Source organism: Diabrotica virgifera, chromosome 3, assembly GCF_917563875.1.
Source record: "Diabrotica virgifera virgifera chromosome 3, PGI_DIABVI_V3a".
In the NCBI taxonomy this organism is placed as follows: Eukaryota; Metazoa; Arthropoda; class Insecta; order Coleoptera; family Chrysomelidae; genus Diabrotica; species Diabrotica virgifera.
The window spans coordinates 62,931,882-62,958,475 of NC_065445.1; the positions used below are offsets into that span (position 1 = coordinate 62,931,882).

The window sequence follows — 26,594 nt, forward strand, 5'->3', positions numbered from 1 at the left end:
AGAGCAAAAATTCTATATTAATTTCAGAGGTCGAGTGCAATTTGTTGCGATTATTTCATGAATAAAACTGTTCAAAACCAAAATTTTATTGTAATTTATTTATGTAAGTACCATTAAACACACAGTTTTTATAAATATTTGACGATTGAAAGTCATCACTTTTATAATTTTTAAAACATTAATTGTCATTAATGTCACTGAATGTATTTTTTCGTAGCAACGAAGGGCATCTGACGTAATATACTTAACGACGGGAGATTACGGGAGTTCTGATACATTAACATCCTGTGCCGCTACTACAGTTGAAGAGATATCAGACTGGTTTCTCGCCAATAAATTGTTTCTGAATATTAGTAAAACACAAAGTATCCGTTTTAATTTGTATCAAAATGTGGAAGATGTTGTTATTAAAGTAGATCAAGAAAGCATTACTTCTTGTCATACAATTAAATTTTTAGGCATAAACATAGACAGCAAACTTGATTGGAGTTACCACATAACTGAACTTAATAAATCCCTCAGCAGAGCTACATATGCCATAAGAGCAATTAGACAAAATACAAATTTTTGTGTGGCAAAAATAGTTTATTTTGCTCAATTTCAAAGTATTATGCAATATGGGGTGGAATTTTGGGGCGCGGCTAGCACAGCAGAATCCACATTTGTGGCTCAAAAACGAGCAATTCGAGCACTATTCAACTTAACAAATAGAACTTCATGTAGACCTCTCTTCAAAGATCATGGAATAATGACGCTCATTAATATTTATATTTACAAGATGTCTCTACTTATATATAGAAAACGACATGAATTGTTAAAACCTTCTGATATACACAGTCACAATACACGCAGGCAAGATATAATTCTTCCCAATTATAATTATAGACGTACTCGAAATGGTCCATTGTACTCCGGTATTAAAGTATACAACTATTTGCCCACTGGGATTAAAGCACTTTCAATATGTAAGTTTAAAAAAAAATAAAAAATTGTTAGGTCAATATGTTTTTTATAGTCTGGATGAATTCTTTTTAATAAATTTTAATGATCTAGACGGTTCCAACGCTTAGGCTAAAATCACATATTGTTCTTGTACAAATATTTTTGTTAAAATTATATTAATTGTAAATTTGTGATTTTTTGGAATAAAGATAACTAACTAACTAACTAATTATCAAAAATTATCGATTTAATTCAGATTTCTGTAGCTTTCTATTGGTCAGAATCTCCTATGAATGAAATAATCAGTAGTAATTGCACAAGAGCTCTGAAATTATTGAATTTTTCCCGAGTGATACTTTGACAGTTTTAATTTCGCGAGCCGAAGGCGAGTGAAATTATGTCAAAGTGTCACGAGAGCAAAAATTCTATATTAATTTCAGAGGTCGAGTGCAATTTGTTGCGATTATTTCATGAATAAAACTGTTCAAAACCAAAATTTTATTGTAATTTATTTATGTAAGTACCATTAAACACACAGTTTTTATAAATATTTGACGATTGAAAGTCATCACTTTTATAATTTTTAAAACATTAATTGTCATTAATGTCACTGAATGTATTTTTTTCGTAGCAACGAAGGGCATCTGACGTAATATACTTAACGACGGGAGATTATCAAAAATTATCGATTTAATTCAGATTTCTGTAGCTTTCTATTGGTCAGAATCTCCTATGAATGAAATAATCATTGTTATTTTCTTTTTCGTACTCAATTTTTAACCACCTGTATAAAGACAATTGTGTATGCTATATCCATTCTTCATTTACACTAATCAAAAATTATAAAGTACAAGAACCATTTCCTAAACTTAGTTTATTCGTATAATAAGTGTAAGACATTTATTGAACACAGCACCTTCGCCATTTTTTAGACTTCACAGAACTTCATTAGATTTCTTTAGAACCCATCATTTTTTTTATTTAATTTGATGGCTTTGGTAAAGACCAATTATTAACCAGTCAACACCCATCATAAATTATTTTATTTTAATAAAATTTGATTATACATGCTAATCTTGACAAAAAAAACATAAATGGCTTTCATCGACATCAGTTAAGATTTTTGTTGTTTATTTTATTTTTTAATTATTTTAGTACCGATTAAAATTGAACTAAACTTACGTGCATCGAAATCGGCCCACTTAAAAATTTGGTCATTTTTGATGTCTCATATTTTCTAAACCTGTTGGCCGATTTAAGTGATTTTTTGAACATTTTGTAACCTGATTCTTTAACAAAAACACTGTAATAATATTGTTGCTAAACAGGTAAATTTTCAATGTATACCAGGTGTACCAATCAAACTGTGTTTTTTCTCAAAGTTCGCATCACCATGTGGAATATTCTAGCATTTATAAAATACTGAAATTAAAACCCAACTATAACCTCAAGTTTTCTTAACATTCTGCTTTTTGATTAATTCGTTTGTGTTGGATAATAAAAAAGTTAGGTACTTTAACAACTAGACATGTTCTTCATCAATACACGGTGTTTCTAAATAAGAAGTGCGACAAACTTTAAGGGGTAATTCTGCATGAAAGAATAATGACAGTTGGCTTTATAAAAGTATGTCCGCAAATGTTTCGTTTTCGAGATACGGGATGTTGAATTTTTTCTTACAAACTGACGATTTATTTATTGCTTTAAAACCAGTTGAGATATGCAAATGAAATTTGGTAGATTTTAAGAGATAGTTATTGTGGATTTTTTGACATAAAATTAAAAATTTTATATTCACCATTAGCGTGCATACGGGTAATATGATCGGTCATATTACACGTATGCGCGCTAATGGTGAATATTAAATTTTTAATTGTATGTCAAAAAATTTGCAATAACTACGTTTTAAAACCTACCAAATTTCATTTGCATATCTCAACTGGTTTTAAAGCAATAAATAAATCGTCAGTTTGTAAGAAAAAATTCAACATCCCGTATCCCGAAAACGAAACATTTTTTAGGAAAAACCCTAATCTTTCCCCTCGCCTGGCAAGGTCTTATGCTGTTCAGAATCGCCTGTCATTGTACACATTTTTTCTAAATGACTTATACTCAAACACATACTTAAATTTAAACTTTACAGGTGAAAGTTTTTTTCCCTTAACTATGCACTTTTCGATTCATCTGGTAGATACACGTGCAGGGCTGATGCCTGCCAGGTCAATGTTTTTAGTTTTGGTGTGCTATGAATTATCACTTTACAAATTTCTAGAACAGGAAGACCGTTACTAGGAGGGTTCACTAGCTCTTGTCTTATACTATAATACAAAAATTAACCAAGAAAACTGATTACGCAAGTTGATTTAAAAATAATAACCAATTATACAAATTATGTTATCGAAAACATTTCTTTAGATACATTTCCACATAACTTCGAAGCGAAGAAGTATTTAATTAGTATTAGTAAATATTTAATTCGTGACTAAACTATAAAAATTAAACCTACTTATTGAACTAATGAACCTTTGCGATGGCCACCAACGTTTGCGTGATGTACATATGTGCATACTCATAATCCGTTCGGAATGTCTTAAGAAATAATTGCGACATTTTCTTCGTACTTATACAAACATTTTCAGTTAACCTCGCATATAAATTCCTTGATTATTTGCGATATTTGTACATACACTGATTGTCAAAATAAATCCATCAAAAAACTTCTTATATTTTGTTATATAAGTTATATTAAACGTATTTGTTAAAAGTATTTGTTAAAAGCGAAAGGAGGGAAAAGTATTTTAATTTGCACTGAGTTTTAGACAAAAGACCAGAAGTTACCAAATAAGCACGGGTGCTTATTTGGTAACTCTTTTTTCACACATATGCTACATATCTATATGGTATTTCCCTATCAGCCAATGGGACGCGCCTTCTCGGGTTTGAGAACTCCCCCGCTCATCTGTCAGAACTTCTTCTCCACGCAAGCTGGGACGGACACAAAAATTTTCGATTTCCATTCTGTAAATATGTTGTCTTCTTCAATTATTTCCTCTTTCCATGTTTGTTGATGGTCACTGCAGCGTCAGTTTAGACACTCTTTTTTGTTCTATTCTTTGTACATATCCTACTGTACGAGTCACCTACTCCAGTAATAAAAGCTAAGTGGGTGTATAAACAATACAATATTGAGTAATAAAAATATTGATATTGAGACTAAATCGGAAATATACATACTGCTATAATAGGGGAGTGCATATAGATTTTCACTTCGGAAAAAATCAAACAAGATAAAAATTTTTGTAATTTCATTAAGAAATGTTTAATAAACAACATATCAAAAAGTTCTACTCGAGAAGTGGGTGCTTCTACTCTAGATGTTTTTTTTAAATAACTCCGAAAATATAAATTTTTGAAAAAAACTGACTTGGCCATTGAAAAATTCAGAAAATTTTACAAAACAAACCTTATATAAAGATTTTTCTAAAATTAAATCTGTAGCTCCTATAATTTTTTATTTATAACGCTAAAGTCACCCTTCTCACAAACATTGGCGCACTGTAAACTAGCGTACGGCGAAGTGCATAGTTGAGTTATTTTAATGTAATTCTTTAATTAATCGATCAAATGAAATTTTACAAATTGAACATGAAAGAAGAATAATTAAGCTATCTTAGAGTTATAATAAAAAGAAACAAAATGTATGGGCATAAGTACGGTGTGGGCTGAAAATGAGACTTACATGAATTTTGTTTTAAAATGATTTAAAAATGTGTAACTAATACAATTTTTCTTATAAAACTCTCAATTTTGCACAACTTACCTTTCAATCGTCTTACTAAACGATGTTTTATTCAAAACAAGTCTCAAAAATTTAATTCAAATGATACAATCAAAAAATGTAATTTTTGAAAACTTCATAGTTTTACAGAATTAACACCACTTTAAGACGGTATTACTCAATTTTCAATAGATCTATTACAGATTTATAGATGTTTTTTTAAAGCACAGGATGTAGTCTTTAAAATGTATTGAATTATTTTACTTTAGAAATAAAATAAACTATTTCTTTTTGAGAAAATTAAGAAAGATCACAAAAATGTAATACAAAAACCGAAAATTACCAGCTAAAAAAATGTTTATACAAAGTGATCAAAACTTTTTTCTGTAAAACTTATCTAAAATACATTTAATAATAAGCTTCAACAATAATAAATGTTCAACAAAAACATTTTTTTTAGCTCTTATACAGTATGTCTGCGTAACTTGGAACCTATTGATAACTGTTTTATTATCAGTCTTACGAAAAAAATTTATTCTTTATAAAATACTCTGCATTGTATATAATCTAAGATGCAAAAATCAAATATAAAATTTTATTAATTTTATACGAGGTATGTCAAAAAATATGAATTTCACTCAAGAGTAAAGTACCTTCATATTTCACAATATCGAAAATTATTATAAAGAAAAGTTGTTTGGAATTAAAAAATGTGTTTGAGTGTTTAACTACATCCTTCTAATTAAAATATTGTGAATAATAAAGGCACTTGACTCTTAAAAAAATTCATATTTTTTACATACCTCGTATAAAACTGAAAAAGTTTGATATCTGATGGTTGTATCATAGATTTTAGACCAGGTAGAGCATTTTATGAAGAATAACTCTTTTTCGTAAAATTGATAATAAAATAGTTACAATAATTGTAATAATATGATGATGGGTATCCGTAAATTGAGAAAAAATTGAATTTTTTTTTCGATTATAATAATGTAATTGTATATTAAAACATAGTTTTTAATTTCAAACAACTTTTCATAATAGCATTTTTTTGATATTCTTGAATAAAAAGGTACACTCTTTAAAGAAATTCTTATTTTTGACATAACTCGTATAAAATTGATAAAATTTGATATCTGTTGGTTGAGTTTTAGATTTTTGACTATCCAGAGTATTTTATAAAGAATAACTTTTTTTCGTAAAATTGATAATAAAAAAGTTTTCCATGTGTTCCTAGGTACGCATACATACTGTATAAGAGCTTCTGTATAAGAATTTTCAAACTGTAATGCCATATTCGGATTCAGCATAACCAAAAACAAAATAGAAACATATTTGATCAAAGTAAAATGATGAATTCAACGATATTTTTAAAATCATTTATACAAAACAATTGTTATTGTTTAAACAATTAATAAACAATTAGCGGCCAAATCTGCGGGTAGAACTTTTTACTTTAACATCTATATAAACTAACAAAAAAAGTTTTAGAAAAATATAAGCTTGTTTTAATTATTCCGAAACAATGCATGTTTTCGTTCTAATTGCACTCACCTATAAGGTCTATAATGACATACACCTCAGCAACTAGACCAGAAACAACAAAAAACAAAAGATTTTGTGAAACAACAGAAATGAAGGTTGTACTTTTGAAGACAGAAAAACAAGCGGAAACATAAAATGTGGGGTAGGCGATATTAATGGTTGGACGATGATCAGGAAAAAAGAGTTGAATGACCATATTAGCAGAAAGGAAGAGGGAAGAATTGTGAGAATCACTTGAGATAAATCGACAACGCGACAGAGAAGTATAGACCGACTCCGAAAAAGGAGGAGAGGCAATCTGAATGTTGATACAGGTGAATGAAGTTTTAACAGGTGATTCGCCTGGAATAAATAAGGAATAAAAATAAAGAACAACTCTTCCATATAAAGAGTGCTGGTTACTAGAAGACCTCTATCGTTTGACCAGTCCACTTTATTATCGTTTTTCTGGATTCAGTTGTGTGGGCCACCTTCCCTCTTCCATTCATCAATTTATATTTTTTTTGTGTTGCAAAGAAATTGAAAATGTTTATACATTTTATATTTTTTCATTTATGTTATCTCTTCGACAAGTTGTCGTAGAGTAGAATAAAAATAACATTTAGTAAAAATAATATGCTTTACTGTCACTGAAAACTTTACAAGTCTATGGGTAAAGAAGTTTAAGCTGCTGCATATGACACCTGACAATTGAATACCCTTTCAAATGAGCTATCACATGACCCCTATTCTCATTTAAAAAAATCATAGATTACGTCATCACGCCCAGATGGATGACGTCACTAGTATGATATATATGCCAAAAAATCGGAATTTAAAAATAAAAATCGACCTGTTTCGGGATTTTTCCTTAATGTCGCCGGTTTACGAAATAATGAATTTATGCGTTACTTTATGGACGCACTGTATGTAGATAAAAATACTGCAGCTGGGAAGCTACTCTACTAATAGTCTTTCAAATAGATATACGCCAGTCAATGGGAGCAAGAATAGGATATTACCTCCGAATTCTATCCTACTGCATGGATTTTAATGAAATTTTGGGAATATCCTCTACTTATCTTCTAATTCAAAGTCTACCCTATGCCGATGTGAGCTTTTATCTTGGGGGTGGTTCCGACCCCTTCTCGGGAATGGAAAATTTTTTGTTTTAAATTTCCACGGAGGTGGCTAGAGAGCCTAATTCTAAGCAAAAACTGTTCTATAACTTTTTTTAAACTCAATACTTTATGAGTTATTCGTGGTTGAAAATTGGCCATTTTCATTGAAACATAACACCTTTTCTAACGGTTTTTTGCGAATACCTTAAAAACTATGCATCTAACTAAAAAAACTATATAAAACATTTTTGTAGCTTATAAAAAAGACAAAGAGACTCGTTCCTTAGTAAATCTTCTAGTTGTAATACAAAAAAAGATATGGTAGGTGAACAGAGTTTGTTTTTTTTTTGGTGCATGCTCAAACTGATGTATTTAACTTGAAATAACAGAGAAACGGTCAATTTTAGGTGTATATTGCTACCAATACTTTTTGTACTACTTGAAAAGACCTTTAAAATGAGCAATATTAAAGGTCGATTACATTTAAACTACGTGAGATATGTTGCAAAAAAATTTAGGACCTAATGTATTTTAAGAAAAAATGAGAAGTATATCCCCATCCACCAGAATTTAAATTCATCGTTTTTCTCCTACAATACCTTTTACTATAGTGTTATTTATATGTTCAAAAAGTTGAACGGGTTTAAAATAAATGGTTTTTGAAAAAAAGTAAGATCAAATTGTAGAGCGCATTTTTAAATTTTCTTAAAAACTTCCTTTGTCTCCATGTAACTTGAAAATGATAAGAGATACAGTAATGCAAAACAAAACAAATTTTTTTTCTAAAAATACCCTACATTTTTGTGTGGTGTCTTTTTTTCGCATCTCTTATCATTTTCGAGTTACTTACATGGAGAAAAAAGAAGATTTTTAAGAAAATTTAAAAATGCGCTCTATAATTTGATTTTATTTTTTTCAAAAACCATTCAGTTTAAACCCGTCCAACTTTGTATTTATATTTTGATGGATGAGGGGTTAAATAAACTTCTCATTTTTTCTTAAAATACATTAGTCATCAATTTTTTTACAGCATATCTCGCTTAGTTAAAATGCAATCAACATTTAATATTGCTCATTTTAAAGGTGTTTTCAAGCACTATAAAAGGTATTAGTATTATTATACACCTAAAATCGACCGTTTCTCTGTTATTTCAAGTTGAATACACCGATTTGAGCATGCACCAAAAAAACAAATTCTTCTCACCTACCATATCTCTTTTCGTATTAAAATTAGGACATTTATGAAAGAACGAATCTCTTTGTTTTTGTATAAGCTACAAAAATGTTTTATATAGTTTTTTCGTCAGACGCATAGTTTTTAAGGTATTCGCCAAAAGCCGTCCAAAAAGGTGTCATTTTTCGATGAAAATGACCAATTTTCAACCACGAATAACTCAAAAAGTATTAAGTTTTCAAAAAAATATAGAACAGTTTTTGCGTAGAATTAGGTTATCTAGCCACATCCGTGGCTATTTAAAGAAAAAAATTTTCACCCCCGAGAAGGGGCGGGAACCACCCCCAAGATAAAAGCACACATCAGCATAGGGTAGACTTTGTTTCTTGAGCTATTCCCGACTTACTGTGAAAATATCAAATTAATCGATGTAGTAGGATGGAATTCGGGGCCAAATATCCTCATTGACTGCCCTAATAGGCTTTTTTAATTTTACGGAACTTGGGGGAAAATATTGCAATTTAAGTTGTAAAGGTAGATGGTTGTATAGTTTTTTGCCAGGGCTGAATTTAGGAACATACGGGCTGAATGGGCTATAGCCCAGGGCGGCATAATTCAAGGCGCGGAAAATTTCGGTAAAAAAGTTAAAAATGGCAGGGGGAGGGCGGCAAATTGTAGATAGCCCAGGGGCGGGAAATCTTCAAATCTGCCCCTGTTTTTTGCAGATATATAATATAGATTTCGGATCGGTAAATACACACACCCAAATTTATATGGAATCACCTGATATTTCTTATTATTTCGTGCGAATTAAAAAAAAAACGAACACACGAAGTCAAACAATATTTTTTTTAAAGCAATTTAATAACAAATGGATATAATAACAATTAAATTAAACAATAAAGTATTTAACAAACAAATTGAAACTAGTTGTTTTAAAGTCAATAGCAAAAAAAATTTCAATGCAAAACAAATAATGTCTAAATTGTTTTTATTTTTTTTTTCTTTTTTTTTGGTAGTCAGTGTTATCACCCCTAGTCCTTATACAAGCTTCAGTTTGCGTGGGCACGCTCCTAATCAAATTATCAACATTTTGTTGTGGTAGGTTACTCCATCCTTCAAGAGCAGCTTGTACTAGCCGTGCTGTGTTTTGTGGATTATCCCGGCGAGCCCTAATTTTTCTTTTAAGCATATCCCACAAATACTCTATAGGGTTAAGCTCGGGTGAGCAAGCAGGCCACTCCAAACAAAACAAGGGGTACCTTCTGCTTAAATGATGTCTCTAGTCACTCTAATGGTATGTGGAGGTCCATTACCATGCAAGAAAATTAAATTTTCTGCTGTTACACCTCTGCAGAGCCTAGCTACAGGTTATCAATATATCTGTGAGCAGTAAAAGTTGATTGGATGAAAATTAAAGGAGTTTTTTTACGGACCACAATTTCTGTCCAGAACATTACACTTCTCCTTGTATATTTGTGAACAGATCTGACAGTTTTCGTTCTTGCTTGTCTTCCTCGACCTCTAAGTACACGATTTCATGGGTCATCTGATTTTACACAAATCCTGACTTTTTCTGAAAATAGCACATTTTTTCAATTCCCAATGTTCCAGTTTTGGTGGTGAAGACATCAATTTAGGCGTTCAAATTTTGTGCTGCCTGGATAACTCGGGAACCTATAACTGTCTCCTGCTGTATACTTCTTGGCACGAACTCTTCTTCTTATCGTTTCAACTGAAACAGTTACACCTGTAGCTTCCAAAAGCCGCCTTTGGAGCTGCAGGTGACAAATGGTTGGGTGTCTCCCAGCTGATTGGACTATTAAACGATCGTGGCGAGCCATTATTACTTTTTGGCGACTGTGCCTTGCTTTATTTTTGCGTTTTCCTAGTTCCTGTTACCCAGCATAAGTTTTGGACAGAACCCCCTGTGTTACGCCCAGCTCTACAGCTATGTCTCTCTGAGAACATTACTTGCTCCACAAGACCAATAAGCTTTCCTCGTTGTAAGTTCTATAACCCCACATGAGGCATATTTTCGTTTTTGGACGCAAAAGTTAGTTTTTTATTTTCGTTCAATTTACAACTCAAGCAAATAACCTATACTGTACCGAGCTGTACTATCTGATTGTCTTATAGATTTGTTTATTTTTAATAAAAACCTTTATTCTTCGCAACAATAACAAGTTTTTTCAAAAGAAATAAATATTACTTTGAAATACATGGTGATTCCATATAAGTTTGGGTGTGCTTACGACATCAAAGGTTGAATTTCTGGTGGAGTCGTTATGATTAGGTCTGCTAATAAGACATTTAAGAAGGAATCTTATTGAATAAATCTTTAAACACACTTCAAACTAAAAATTATGAAAATTCAGATCAAAAAAATGTTATTAGGAAAGTAATTACTATTGATAATATATGATTTTGTCTAGGAGTGTATCTACAGACACGTGGAAAAATTGCGATTTTTCTAAAAAACGAAGAACAAAACAATTATTATATCGATGTTTACTACCTACATAATGGATTGATTAATTGTTGTTTGTAATAGATGGTTGTACAATAAATAAACAGTTAAAAATCCTTTATTGTTGTTATTTCGTAGTTGATTGCAGTAATTTTCAGGCCGACGTGTTTAAGTACTTGTCACGGGTGTGACAATAAATTATTATTAAAAGACAAACTCATAAAACTTTGGTGGTATTCATATATTTAGAGTGGTCTGTCACTAATAGCTCAGAGGACAGCTACCTTTCTTGTTTAGTAATACATAATACGATTTAGTCTCGACGTTTATTAGTCCACTGCAGTGGCGGCTCGTCAGAGGAGGCAAGGGAGGCTCAGCCTCCCCATAAATTTTTTACACACTCTATACTGTTTTGTTTATCATGAATCGCGAAAACAACAATTACTCTCACTATTATACAACGTGTAAATTCCATATTATCACTAATTATCCATACGTACGGAGCATTAGCATTAGAACGCATGATCGCGTCTCAGTTTTATTACATATTATTGTAGGCAGGACCCTGGGTTATCCCGAGATGCACGAACGGAGCCGAGAAGCCCTGCTTTCTCCGTTGCTAATGCTCCGTGCAGCGCAGCAGGCGTTTAAGGAGACCCGGTCTCCTAACAGTGGCATCTACGGCGCCATCACACGCTGCCCGGAGATATACCAAGGGAGGCAGTGTAGCTTCTCAGCTCCGTTGGGTGGTTGGGTGCGTCTCGGGACAACGAATTTTAGGGTCCTGACTAAAAATAATGAAAAATCTAAAAGTGCGAATTTTGTTATGAAATTTGGTATGTGGGGTTATAATAATATTTGGAACAACTTGCTCAAATAACTTTTTCCGATATCTCTAACTCAAAGCAAAATATGCCACTGGTCCACTGGAATGTTACATTTTTTGGGCCTTGGAGTGCATTTTTCAGAAGACGTATTGTTGTTTTTTTTTTGTATGTTGGTGGGTGAATATAGGGTTAAGCTCAAGTTTATGCGGTCGCCACCCTTGTTCCCCGGAAGCCATCTTGGGAAAAGGGGTGCAAAGAGTTTACGCGCTGTATCTCGTAAACTAGTGTAACCCTACAAAAAATTTTATCAGATATTATTTGTAGTAAATTAAATTGTCTACAACTTTCTTTTATTAGTTTTTATCGTAAAATAGAAAATAAAAAGTTATAAAAAAATTTTGGACACACTTTTTTTAGTCCTTATAAATTTTTCTAGTCATTTTGCAATAAAATGACATAAGGGCAATATTAAAGAAGGGTTTTCAACGAATCATTTTCAGAACTTCTTCTTCGTCTTGCAGTACCGTCTCCTATCGGACGTTGGCTACCATTACAGCAATCTTAACTTTGTTGGCTGCAGCTCTGAACAATTGTATTGAACTGCACCTGTACCACTCCCTTAAATTTGGCAACCAAGAAATCCTCATACGTTCTTCTTTCCCGAGAAATTTTTATTTTCACAACAAATTAGTTTAATTTCATTAATTTTTACCCATTTTGAAAAAATGTGAAAAGTTAAATTATCCACTTCCGTCTGTACCAGTGGACTTTGTAAACACAACACCTTCGTCTTTACACCAGACAGAATGACAAATGAGGTGTCGAATGAAAACTTATAACCCAAGGATGGTAATAAACTTGAGAACTTTGACCTCGAACTTCCGGTTTTAGGGTTGTAATCGGAAGAACTGTCTTAAAGTCGTCGAAATAGTACGAGCGGTATATTATTCGACGCGCCTTAGCAAGACGAGAACAAATATATACTTCCGATTTCATGGCTATCTGTCCGTCGGTCCGTATGTCCGCGAATATCACTCCTCCATTATTAAAACAGATATAATGACAAATTATAAATATCTCTACTGAATAGAGAATTGAATACCCTTTCAAATGAGCTATCACACGACTCCTCTTCTCATTAAAAAAAATAGTCGATTACGTCATCACGCCCAGATGGATGACGTCACTAGTATGATATATATGTAGGTTTTCTTTAAAGACGATCGTAATAAAAGTCCGTTTGATGTTTAACAGTTTTAATTAATAAAATAGATGACTAAATTATTGTTACTATTAAATTAACGAAATGTAAAAGTACTTGTGTAATTGCGACCAAAAATCTTACGTGTTCTTATTCTTACAAAGGGAAATGTATTTATAGATAATTTGCGTCTAATCAATATAATACTCGTCTTCATTCGTCTTTTCTAAGTATTATTCCTAAGAACGCGTCTGTTCGTCGCTGTGATGTTATATCGACTGAATGTATTCGTTATCTTTCCCTACGCTAAAACAAACCGTCTTAGGCTAATCTCCTTTTTCCTGTAAAACAACCCAATTAAAATTGGTTCAAAGCATATACCGACATCTTCCAATAACCCAATAATACAAAAATTAAAAGTAGTCCGCTACCGTCGCCGTAATCCCCAATTCGTTCTGCACATCTGTGCCAACGTCCATATGTGAGACCCTTATCCCGTTCTCGTACTAATAATTAAGAAAAATGATATACTATACAGGGGAATTTAAAATATAAGGTAAACTATTTACAATCCTACATATATGTCAAAAAATCATAATTTAAAAATCGAATAACTTTTGCTCGTAATATTTTTTTCTAATTCTCTAAATAAAGCAGTTTACATGGGGGTCAAAAGATAGTGAATAACCATGTACAGTTTTTTTGCAGAATATAATATAGATTTCTTTACTAACTCACGGGACGGGATCGGTAAATAGATGTCAAAGGTAGAATTTCTGGTGGAATAGTCATGACTAGGTCTTGCTGGAAAGACGTGTAGATGTTTACGAATTAAGCAAACAGTTTCTAAAACGTATAAAGAAGGTAGTGTTAGAATCCTGTGATCTTTGAAGTAGGAACTTAAAACAAATTGAGATTCTACGTATTTTACTGACGTGTCTCTGAGTTTGATATGTCGTGTTTGAAATAAAATATTAAGCCTATGAAAAAATATTAACTAGTTTTGATGGGAAATAAGCCACAATTTTACTAAAAAAATGATTTTATTAATGTTTCGTTGCCCAAATCGGGTGTCGTTGTCAAAATACAAAAAATATTAATGAATTAAAAGTTGCTTATTAAAAAAATTCTTCTAATAATTTATTTAATCTGACTCATTATATCGGCAATTCAGACATACATATATTATACATTTTAAAGTAGGAGACTTTAAAATGATATTGCCAATATTTATGATATTGCCAATATTTATGAGTCAGATTAAATAAATTTTTAGAAGAATTTTTTTTACTAAGCAACAACATTTTTGTTTAATTCATTAATATTTTTTGTATTTTGACAACGACACCCGATTTGGGCGTCGAAACGTTAATAAAATCATTTTTTTTTTTAGTAAAATTGTGGCTTATTTCCCATCAAAACTAGTTAATTGCAAAAATGCCACAAGAAAATAGCTTCAGGACAACATGAAAAAATATACTACATATCAAGATATTAAACCTTTCGCGTCGCAGACTTTTGTATTCAATTTTTACTTAAAGCGTGATTGCGAGAAAACGAGACTGAAATCAATATCCTCACAATACATTAATGTGCAAAAAACGGCTCTACACAATATGTTTCAATACTTGCCATTTCAGCAAGCTGTATTGTTCCATTATTCGTTGTTTTTTATCATTTGAAAAGAACTGAAGATAATGGTGCTTTATCTGAAACAAGGATTTTTAAAAGTAAAATTATCGATAAAATTCTGCCTTTTATATAATATACATATTTACAAATAATTAATAAGTGTTTGCTAAAATTGTACATATAAAATAAATAAAAAGAATTCCCAAACAAAAATCCTGCATTCCCACTTGTTTAGATATTTTTTGTTCTTTACTTCTAATTATTAAATGTATCATCAGCTTACTCAAACAATAATTTTTAAGAATTAAAAATATAAAATGTGTTTCTACACAGTTCCAAGAAGTTCTATGTATGTAGCTTCAAAATATTTAGGGATTTTTGGATTAAAAAAGCAATATTCGATTAATCATTAGGTTGCAATTCTTTCCTATTTTTTTCTTGTTCTTTATTTTCTAGATTTCCTAGGCTTATTCAAAGCTTTCTATATGCTGATTCAATCAATAGAGTTGATAATTATATTTAAACTGCTTTCCTGTCCCTTGTTGTCAGCTTAACTTCTTTAATAGTTTCATTATTATTTCAGCCTATTTTTTTAAATTCAATCTACCTTTTTCCGTGGTCTTCATCGCTGTTATCACGTCTAGAATTTGCCTTCTTACCCTTTTAAACTTTATTTTTACTAGGTGCTTAATTTAGGTCATTGTTAGACACCAGCATTATAAAAAAATAAATTATTGATTTTTAAATACAGCATCTAGAGACTTTTTTTGTATTGATCTCATGATGACGTCAGGAAAAAGTCTACAATAGAAAAAGGGTAGGAATGCAAAAAGTGCATAACATGCATTTAAAAGTGCGTAATCAGAACCGACCTCCAAAGCACCTGGTTCCCATGGTTACTGATGAGGCACGTCGTCATCTGGGTTTTGAGGGTTTTCGGCACTAAATTGATTCAAACAGATTACTCGGGGGGTATTTTAGGGGTGATGAACACGACTATGATATCAGAATCAACCCCCGGAGTACCTAGTGCCCAGGGTGACTGATATGCACGTCATCTTCTAGAATTTCGAGGATTTTTGACACCAAATTGATACAAATAAATTACTCGGAGCGTTTATGGGGTTGCTGAATATGCCTTCAGATCGGACCCAGTGCCGGATTAACCATTAGGCAAAGTAGGCAGTTGCCTAGGGGCCTCGGCTCCGAAGGGGCCTCGCAAGGCCCAAAACGAAAAAATAATAATTAGAATTAAATAAGAACTATAAATCATATTATGTTAACAAATTCGAATATCTAAAGATAAATTGGGTCCTGAATTAGGAAACGACATAGAATAATTAGGTATGGAATAACATAACTGAAGAAGTATAGAAATTTTGGAAGGGGAAGAGTTATTCAGAATGTAAAAATGTTTTTCAGCATCAAAAAGAAATTCTGAAGGCACTACAATATTTTTTACAAAATCTTTGGTTTACTGTTTTCCATGTACTTGTACTTATTATTTTTGGCAAACATGACACAAACTTCACAGCAGGATAATCGGATTGGAAAAAGGCATCTCATATAAGAAGTGACATGAATATAAGTCAAGCTCACCGATCATGTGTAACCACTTATCGACAGGCAGCGCCTTCATTGTCGAATGGACAGCTCTTTGGAAATTGAATTTAATGAAGAACGAGATTACTGGATACAAGTTCTGAAAAGAGTTGTCTCTGTGGTTAAGTTTCTATCTTCTCGCGGATTGGCATTTAGAAGTGATACAGAGATCCTTGGTTCACAAAATAATGGGAACTACTTGGGCATTTTAGAGCTACTTGCAGAGTACGATCCTTTTTTAAGCTCTCATTTATCTAAGTATGACAATAACGGTACTGGAAAACCTTCTTACTTATCTTCAAAAGATCTGTAAAACAGTAATGGGAAAACATGTTTTGAATACAAATTGTTAAAAAAATTAAAAATGCCAAATACTACTTCTTACGTGTCGATTCAACACCAGCTTTGTCTCATATTGACCAGTTGACTATTATATTAAGATCTTAGTTCATCTGATGATAAAGTGTATGAGCGTTTTCTCGCCTTCATACCGATAAGTAGCCATACCGGAGAAAATCTTTCTTCTGCTATTTAACCTTTTTAAATGACTGTGGCATTCATGTAAACGACATGATGTGATAATCATAGGATAATGCAGCAAACATGTCAGGCAAATACAATAGTCTCCAGGCTCATTTACCAAAGATTAACAAACTTGCAATTTACATTCCTTGTGTCACACACTCGCTTAATTTGGTTGTAGTAAGTGCTGCTGAAAGTTACGTTAGACCAATATCGTATTTTGTATTTGTTCAGTCCGTGTACAATTTTTTTCAGCCCTTTCCCACCCTTTGAACGTCACGACCAATTGCTTAAATAAAACTTCACTAAGCGATCATATTCGCCAGTTCTTAAAAGAACAAGCAGCACTTGATAGAGTGCCAGAGCTGATGCAACAAGAGCTTTGTCTAAAGTTACAACGCCTTCAAATCTGTTCTTCATACTCTTGCTGAAGACACTAATCAGAAAGCTGAAACAATTTATGAGGCTACATGTTTGTTGAAAGAAATGACAAAAAACATTCATAATAAATGAGTTTTGGGTAACAATTTTAGAACGGATCAACGCTGTCAATAAGTCATTACAGAGAAAAGAGATCAAACTTTAAACTACAGTTCAGCTTCTAAATTCACTTTTGGAGTTTTTAAAATCCCAATATCCCAAAGAGATAATTTTGCTTACTACCGGCAGAAGGCCTGCGATCTGCAATACTCTGAATATTCCGACGAGAGTAAACGAAAGCAGCAAGAAAACTGCATTTTGATGATGCTAATTCCAATGAAGTTTTTTTATAGGGTGGAGGAAAGTTAAAAGTTGAAACGTATCTACCAATTGTGGATAAACTAATTACTAAGCTGAGTAGGTTGCCATCGTACGAGTAAGTGAACTCAGTATTTGGTGTTTTGTGTGTTTTTCCAAAACTGAGTGATACTCAAAGAAGTGTGCCTCAAAACTACATGAAAACTATTCTGATGATATTGACGCTGAAATTGAAGATGAACTAGTGTCGTTCAAATATTTTATAGCCAAGCTTCAAGAGTTACAGGAAAAATAATGTATGCCTGCTTCACAGTAATTTTGTGTTAGTTATGAGAACAAGCTCGAATCGAAGCTTTCAAATAATGTGTCAGTAGCTTTTAAGACTTATCTTACGCTAATGATTAAAAATGCAACAGGTAAATGGTTTATTTAAAAATGAATATTAATAAATTTGTTACGAAATGAAACAAAATTTAAGTTTAATTCTACAAAATGTCCACTAATATATTATCTAAGGAATACTCATCGGTGAAGGAGGGGTTATCCGAGGTTTTGGAGGGAAAAGACGGAGGTTTCTTAAGGGGCCTCATAGCTTGGGTTGCCTAGGGGCCTTAAGATTCTTAATCCAGGACTGATCGGACCTCCAAAAACCGAAAACCCCTGAAATTTCTGAAGGTGACGTGCATATCAGTCATCCTGGGCACTAGGTGCTCCGAGGGTCGGTTATTATGTCATATTCGTATTCAGAAACACCAATATCAGAAACCCCTCGAAACTCCAGAAGATGACGCAGTGGCCCTGAATACCAGGTGCATTGGGGGTCGGTTCCGATGACGTATTCGTGTTCAGCGATCCCAACAACCCCCGAATTATTCACCACTCTCTCAAAAACATACCTCATTAAATGGTCACACTCCACGGTTTTTCCATATTTGGGGGTTCATTGCCCTCTTTTTAGCCTCAATTTCCCATTGGCTTTTAGCCCTCTTTTTTAACATAATTAATAGCCTATAATGTTTAGAGGAAGTAAATATAATTATTTCATTCTGACCATTAATAGCGGTATTTTATATATTATTCGTTTTAAGCCTTCACTGAAATACAAAATGTGTTTTGGCACAATTTTATAATCTAAAAACAAACAAAAAACGAAAACAGTCACTCATAATTCTCCATACATTATTAAAGTTAAGAATGTTTTCGATCACCCCGTATAAAAAAGAAAATCGCTTTCGCCATAATTTGATTGTATTCACTCTCAAAAACAACCTTTAAAAATATTTGTAGTGTGATTAGGCAGCCAGAAATGCATCGTCAGCTCGGAGACCTGTTTATAATCATATTGGGCTTATCTACCTGTATAATACACCTACCTCCAGTGGCGGGGACTAAGGGCTTCTTTTAATCGCAAAAGTGTGTGTGGGTGTTATTTAAATTTCAGATTTACTACAACTATTTACAAAAAAAATATATATGTAACCTAATTATTACGATACAGTATAATTATTATTAAAGAAAAAATTCATGCATCTTAATTTAAGAGACAAAAACAGTCGATTCTAGCTTAAAAAAAGTCATGCAGGCACCCTAACCAAGAATTTAAAAAAGTAGCCTATCTATGTATATGTTACGGACAATGATGTAAATTGGCAATTGACGTTAATGACCGGCCCTTGTCATGAATGTCCGTTTACACTGGTTATTAGCGACAATAGGGCTTTTCATCGATTGTCATTGGTTTCGAGCTTCTGTCATGTGTCACATAATATTAATATATCTACGTCGTACGTCTTTGGTTTGTATCATTGGATATGTCAATAACGTATGACGTAGATATATTAATATTTAGTGACACATGACAGAAGCTCGAAACAAATGACTGTGAATGAAAAGCCCTATGCCCGGCCATTAACGACAATAACATTAGCTATTGCCAATGTTGTAAAATGTTGTAAAAAAAATAACCTAAAATTAGAGTTTTCATCAATGACCGGTCAATAACGACAGTGGCCAAAAGCAAATGGTCAATGTTGATAAATAAATAAAATTAGGTTTGATGTCCTATTATTTTTTTATATAAGATAGCTTTTGAAGGCTTATCATTTTTATTTTGACAAGATAGTGAATCATGGCATTTTTTAACACTTTTTACATAAATTTACTACGAGTAATTTCAGCACGAGCACAGAAATGAAGCCAATAATAAACATAACCTATCTTTTGGTCTAAATTTCAACAATGACCGATTAACAATGGGCATTGTTGACATTTACCGGACAATGATGGAAATGTTATCAAGAATTTAAAATTATCATCAATGTCCAGTTTCTATGGACAATAACGTTAATATCCGGCCATTGTCGACAATGATTAGTTCAACAGGCCATTGTCGATATTGAACGGTTATTAACGTTATTGGCCGGATTTACGTTATTGCCCGTAACAGATATATCTGTCTGACGTACCTTAAAAATGCGAGAAACAGGTCCTCTTCATCTTTTCGCAGAATCCTCCAGCAGCAGTCGCCCAAATGAGATTGGAAACGTTGACGTGGTACTCCTCAATTTTTCTTCACGATGCGGATCTTTGTTTCTAACCATGACTGCTCGATCCCCGGTGTCTGTGCTTCTGATGCAGGATCTATGTAGTGCCTTTAGTGGTTCACCGTTCGATGTTCGAATCCCAGAGTTGTACCATATTCGCTGATTTCCTCGATACACGAACTGTGATCGATACTGGAACATCTTCCACAAAAAAACCACTATTTCCAAAATATCTCATAGGGAGTAAGGAAAAAATTCAATACGCTGACGATCGGACCATATAGACCTGGATCCCGCGTACCAAAAAAAAGTTGATTAATAGCAAGCTGAAAATGTTTTAATAGGTTAATAGCTTCACGATGTCTAGTCAGACAAACTTTGATGTATGGGAGCACTCGAACAGGGGAAGTTTTAATTGTGGAACGTGATTTTAATTGTGGAACGTGTCATTCTGGCAAATTTATGATTGTAAAAAGTAGCAGGTTGTTTTTAAGTTTATTCAATAGCAAACTGTATATAATATATGAAAAAATGTTTTTCCGACAAATATGTTGGGCATTTTAATAAGTCCGACACGCAGAATATGTCAAATGATAGGGATTGTATTGGTGGTAGATAGCAGTCTGATTTTTGCATGAGAGTTTAATGAAAGGGTAACAAATCAATTGGAAGTTCTGTCCGATAAAATACATGGGACGTTTTCGTAGTCTGACGTTCGAAACCTGTAACCCGTTCCACAATTAAATCTTCCCCTGTTCCAGTGTTCCCGTACATCAAAGTTTGTCCGACTAGACACCGTTAAGCTATTAACAAATGTTCAGCTTGCTGTTAATAAACTTTTTTTGGTACGCGGGATCCAGGCCTGATATTACTTGGGAGCCCTTGCTCCGGAGAACTGGTCTCGGTTCTACACCTCAATATCTTCGTGTCTTCTGCTGCATAACACTTCCATAACGATGGCAAGGTTGAGCATTATCTGCTTCGTCAAGAAGTCCGTATTATCGAAGCAACGCTACAGCACATTCTAATAAAACCACGCTTCTGTAGAAGTCTTTTAGCAACATTCTCGTTCCAGATATTGTGATGCTGACAGTCAAGACTTAACTGTTTTTTTTTAATCTATCAGACCATTTTAGTTGGAAATGGGGGTTGTTATTCGCACAAACCCTTCTAGGAAAAGATTATGGTGGAGTTTATATAATAGTATTATACTATTATATAAACTCCACCATAATCTTTTCCCAGAAGGGTTTGTATACTATTATATTATATAAACTCCACCATAATCTTTTCCCAGAAGGGTTTGTGCGAATTACAACCCCCATTTCCAACTAAAATGGCCTGATAGATTAAGAAAAACAGTTAAGTCTTGACTGTCAACATCACAATATCTGGAACGAGAATGTTGCTAAAAGACTTCTACAGAAGCATGGTTTTATCAGAATGTGCTTTATAAAGATACAAGAAACGTTCAAGAAAAGTTCTTTATAAAGAAACAAGTTTATTGTATATTTCTGAAAAATTTTATAACTACAGTAGAACCCCGATTATCCGTGCTCCTCGGGACCGGAGGTGGCACGGATAATCCGAACATGTATTTCTTATGTATGATACATATGTACGTATACACATACATATGTAACTACCATAAAAAGATAACAGAAAAAATAAATCTTTCATTATAAGTCTCTCTTTCGCTATATAGAGTTTCCGTCAAGTGATTTACGATGACGACATTTTGATAAAACCTCAAAAATGCAACTTGAGTAATATAAAATCATAGCATGGATAATCTGCACCCGGATAATCGAAGTTCTACTGTACTTAGCAATTAACATTTTGTCTACAAACGGTTTGTTGGCTTTCATTATTGTGTGCAAATCCGCAAACCCTATACTGAGAAAAGATTATGGTGATGTTTAGGGCTTTTTTATATGCAGGCTGTTTGCCAACGTCGACTGCGCGGTTTACCTGTTTTACCTGATCTCACCCTAATGCCGCCTTGAAGTTTCACCGTGTTTCACCCTAATACCAAGTAAAACAGGGGGAAAACAGGTAAACCGCGACGTTGACGTTAGCAAACCGCCTGCATATAAACAAGCCCTTAACCGCACAGGTAGACCGCATCCATCGGTTGACCGCAAGGTAAAGTAGAAACGCGATGGTACACCACATACTATTTATAGTGGCACATAGAGTTTCCATCCACTTATTCATTGTCTCATTCGATGAGCGTCTGGATGGTTCTCTGATCCTTTCTTTGTATATTTTTAATTACAAGTCACTTCGACAATCTACAATTCATTGAAAATATGTAGATATTTTTTCAATCCGTATATAGTTCAACCTCATTACGGTGAAGTGTGCATCTTACAGGTTACGATGTATTTCAATCATAGAGAACAGAGAAATTGCAGACTTCTATTGCTGAAATAGAGGAATGGGCAACGAAATGGCGAATGAAACTTAATGAGTTGAGATTTGTATGTGTAGATTTTACGAATAATATAATTCTTGCGCATTTACATTTGAATGTAAAACTGAAAGTCGAAAATTCTCGTTCACCTATTTTTTTTTTTTTTTTTTCAGAACATTATAATCGGCATATGCGGAGGGATCATCGCCTGTATATGTGTTCTATCTCCAAGACGGCAAGAAATGTTGCTCTATTTGGCAGTCTCAATCCTCACCATGACAATCGTTAACATTGTTGTGACTGAGTACTGGTTCTACAAGCACGATATGTCACAAATACTCAAGAAATATACTAATTACCTGCTCATAGAATACGGTAAGATATTTTATTGTTATAAAATACATAAATTATTTTTGTCATAGTATTTATAAAGACGGGCATGTGTCATGCAAGAAAAATTGAGAAAAATTGGTTTTTTTGTACAATGAAAATCTCATTTCTTATATGTAGTTTTAGCTGATTTGTTGATTTCGCAGTCATGTTGGGGAGATGTCGGTTTTGAAATAAACCTTCATAGCAGGAGATTTTTGAAACAAACATTCAACTGTGAAGCTGAAAATAATGTATTTACGTACGTGTTTGAAGGAAACTATTATCACCGTTGAAAAGAACAGGAAAAATTCTATAAGAAACCACTACGAACTAATTTTTTATTTTTTACACATGTCCGTCTTTGATATGACGCCACTCAATTAGTCCATTTGGGGTAAAATCTAATAAAATCGGTAATACCGCTAGTTTAGCGAACCGACTATACCTACAAACTGGTGCAAGAATCTTGAAAATCGGAGCACAAATAATAAAGTTATGAATTATTAAACTTTAAACTTAATCAAAAATTTTGGGTGGCGGAATTTTGTGCCAGTGAGTGTATATTAATTAATTAATATAGAAAATAGAACATAGAATAATTCCTTAATTATTTCGGAAATGGCTTGTACGATTTTTATAGATTTTGGTGAGTAAGAATCTTCTAATTCGACCGATATTATAGTGGTAATTACATTGTTGTGCAATCTTCCGTTTTTCTGGAAATCTAATGAAGTTTCTTATTTCAAATTAAATACCCTGTATATTTTTCGCGTTGTAAAATCCTTAAGAAATACTGATTATTTTTCAGGTAATATTCCCTATACTTAAATCTGTAATTTCGGAATTATTGCTACATTTATTTTTAAAAAAATTTAAAACTTATCATTATAAAAATCAATTTTTTCGGCCCGAGAATACATTATTTTAGGTTCTTTGGATCATTGGGAATAAAAAAGGTCTTTTGCCTTTTTTCTCTAAGGTTGATCGTTTTCGAGTTATAAACAATTAAAATTAAAAAAAAAACGAAAAATTACGATTTTCAATGCTCAAAAACACAAGTAACAAAAAGTATTTTTGAAATTTCGAAATACCTAAATTCAAGCTCAAACCTTATTTTATCAGTTCCCGATAAGTAATTTGAGCTTATTTTATGTTAAAACATTGTTTTTTAGTTGTTAATGCAAACCAATCGCCCTTACTCTCATAAGCGCTTCATTAAGAGTTAAAAAGAAATGTTTTAGATTTTAGAATAAAACATGCCAAAACTTCTTGAGGGGAGCTGATAGAAGACTTAAAATTGAATTTAGGTGCTTCGAAATTTTAAAAATTATATATTTTACCAGTGGTTCTGAACCTTGAAAATCGTCATTTTTCGTGTTTTTCAGTTTTAACTTTTTTATAACTCAAACACGATCAACTTTAGAGAAAAATTACAAAAGACTTTTTTTCAATGATCCAAACAACCTAAAACGAAAAAAACTTTCTTGCGCCAAAAAAATTGATTTTTATAATTTGTTTTAAAAAATTTTATGGCATTTAGTAGAAGTTCGGTTACAAAATGTTATTAATAAATTCATTTCTTTTTTGTTATGAGTAGTGTGACCAACCCCAATTCAGTCGAATCCGGGACAAGGCTGAAAAAAATACCTAAAATCCGGGACTTTTCAATGAAAATCGGGCCATTTTTTTCTTCTTCTTCTTCTTCAGGTGCCGTCCTCTTTCCGAAGTTTGGCTATCATCAAGGCTATGCGTATTTTTGATACCGTAGATCTAAATAATTGGCAGCTCCTGCACTTGTACCAATCTCTTAAATTCTTCAACCATGAATGTTTTCTTCTGCCAGTGGATCTTTTACCTATTATTTTTCCCTGAATAATTAATTGTAGTAGCTGGTACTTTTGTCCCCTCATTATATGTCCCAAGTATTGCAGTTTGCGCTTTTTAATAGTAAGCGCAAGTTCTTTTTCTTTCTGCATCCTTCGCAACACTTCCATGTTCGTCACTCTCTCTGTTCACGATATTCTCAGTATCCTGCGGTACATCCACATCTCTAATGCTTCTATTTTCCTTGTATCGATCTTTTTCAGTGTCCAAGCTTCCATTCCATAGAAAAGAACTGACAGCACGTAACATCTCATCAGGCGAATTTTAAGATTTAAACTTAGCTCTCTTCCGCATAAAACTGTTTTCATTTTGGTAAAAGTAGCTCTAGCTTTTTCTATTCTGATCTTGATTTCTTCAGAGTTGTCGTTGTTTTCATTAATCACAGTTCCCAGGTAATTATATTTTCTAACACGCTCAATTCTTTGATCATGTACGGTTATGTCAGAAAAATTTTGTGGAGATTTCGACACCATCATTTTTTTTGTTTTTTTGATGTTAAGTGATAAACCGAACTTTTCGCTGCACTCTACTATTCTGTTTATGAGTGTTTGGAGATCTTCCGGGGTTTCTGCTATTAATACTGTGTCATCAGCGTATCTCAAATTGTTTATTAAAGTGCCATATATTTTAACTCCTTTATCTTGGTCAGCAAGGGCTCTGTTTATAATATCTTCTGAATATAAGTTAAACAAGGTTGGTGAAAGTATGCATCCCTGCCTTACGCCTTTTTTGATCTCGAGTTCCTCGGTTGTTTCCCGTTCTACTCTAATATTCGCCTTCTGGTTATAGTAAATATTGAAAATAATTCTGAGGTCCCTTTTATCCAAGTTTTTCTCTACCAACAGTCTCATCAGGTGTTCGTGGCGAACTTTATCGAACGCCTTGTTGTAGTCAATAAAGCACATATATATCCTGGTTAACATCCAGGCATCTTTGGCACATGATATTAAGTGCAAATAGTGCTTCCCTTGTTCCAAACCCGTTTCGAAACCCGAACTGAGTATCACTGATGTCAGCGTCTAGTTTTTTGTGAATTCTTGTATGTATCACTTTAAGAAATACTTTTAGTGTGTGTCCCATTAAGCTTATTGTGCGATGGTCGGTGCACAGTTTTGCGTCTGTTTTCTTTGAAATAGTCACAAAAGTTGACAGAAGCCATTCCTTAGGTATTTCTCCCATTTTATAAATGCAGTTAAAGAGGTCAACCAAAACATTTACTGTTTCATCTTCCACAAGCTTAAGAAGTTCCGATGGAAGTCCATCTGGACCCGGTGATTTGCCATTTTTCATTGTTTTTATAGCATATAGTATTTCTTCTTTAGAAATTTTTGGTCCCTCCTCACCTTGTATGTTACCAATATCATGATCCTCTCTTTCATCGGCAAAGAGTTCTTCTATATAATTCTTCCAGGTCGTAAGCTTTTCTTGTAGGTCAGTTATTATTTGTCCATTTGCGTTGTATAGCACATTGGGATGCTTCCTTTTTTGTATACCTGCCAATTCTTTTACCTTTTTATGTAGGTTAAACGTATCATGTTTTAATTGCAGTTCTTCAATTTCTTCACATTTTCTTTTGTAAAAGTTTTCTTTCGCTGACCTTATTTCATCTCTAATTTGCTTGTGTATCTCGTTGTATTTTTGTTTGCATTTTCCCTTAAACTCTCTTCGTTCCTCCATGAGACTTAAAATTTTCTCTGTCATCCATTCTTGTCTTTTTGTCGTATTTCCTCTGCTAAGGATATTCTGAGCGGGTTTTATTAGGGCTTCTTTTAAGTATTGCCACTTGTTTTCCACGTGCGTGTTTGGTTCCTTTGTAGACAACATTCTTAGGTTACCATTTATCTGTTG

At 33.0% G+C, this 26,594-nt stretch overlaps 1 protein-coding gene across 2 annotated transcripts in view; it reads left to right on the plus strand.

Annotated features, from left to right (window-relative positions):
• LOC114336227 (uncharacterized) overlaps positions 1–26,594 on the plus strand; it is a 721,746-nt gene that overhangs the window by 638,934 nt on the left and 56,218 nt on the right. For both annotated transcript variants that reach the window (XM_050645113.1, XM_050645114.1), the window contains exon 4: positions 22,664–22,865. In XM_050645113.1, the coding sequence (XP_050501070.1) occupies positions 22,664–22,865 (202 nt within the window). The remainder of the gene's footprint in view (positions 1–22,663; positions 22,866–26,594) is intronic.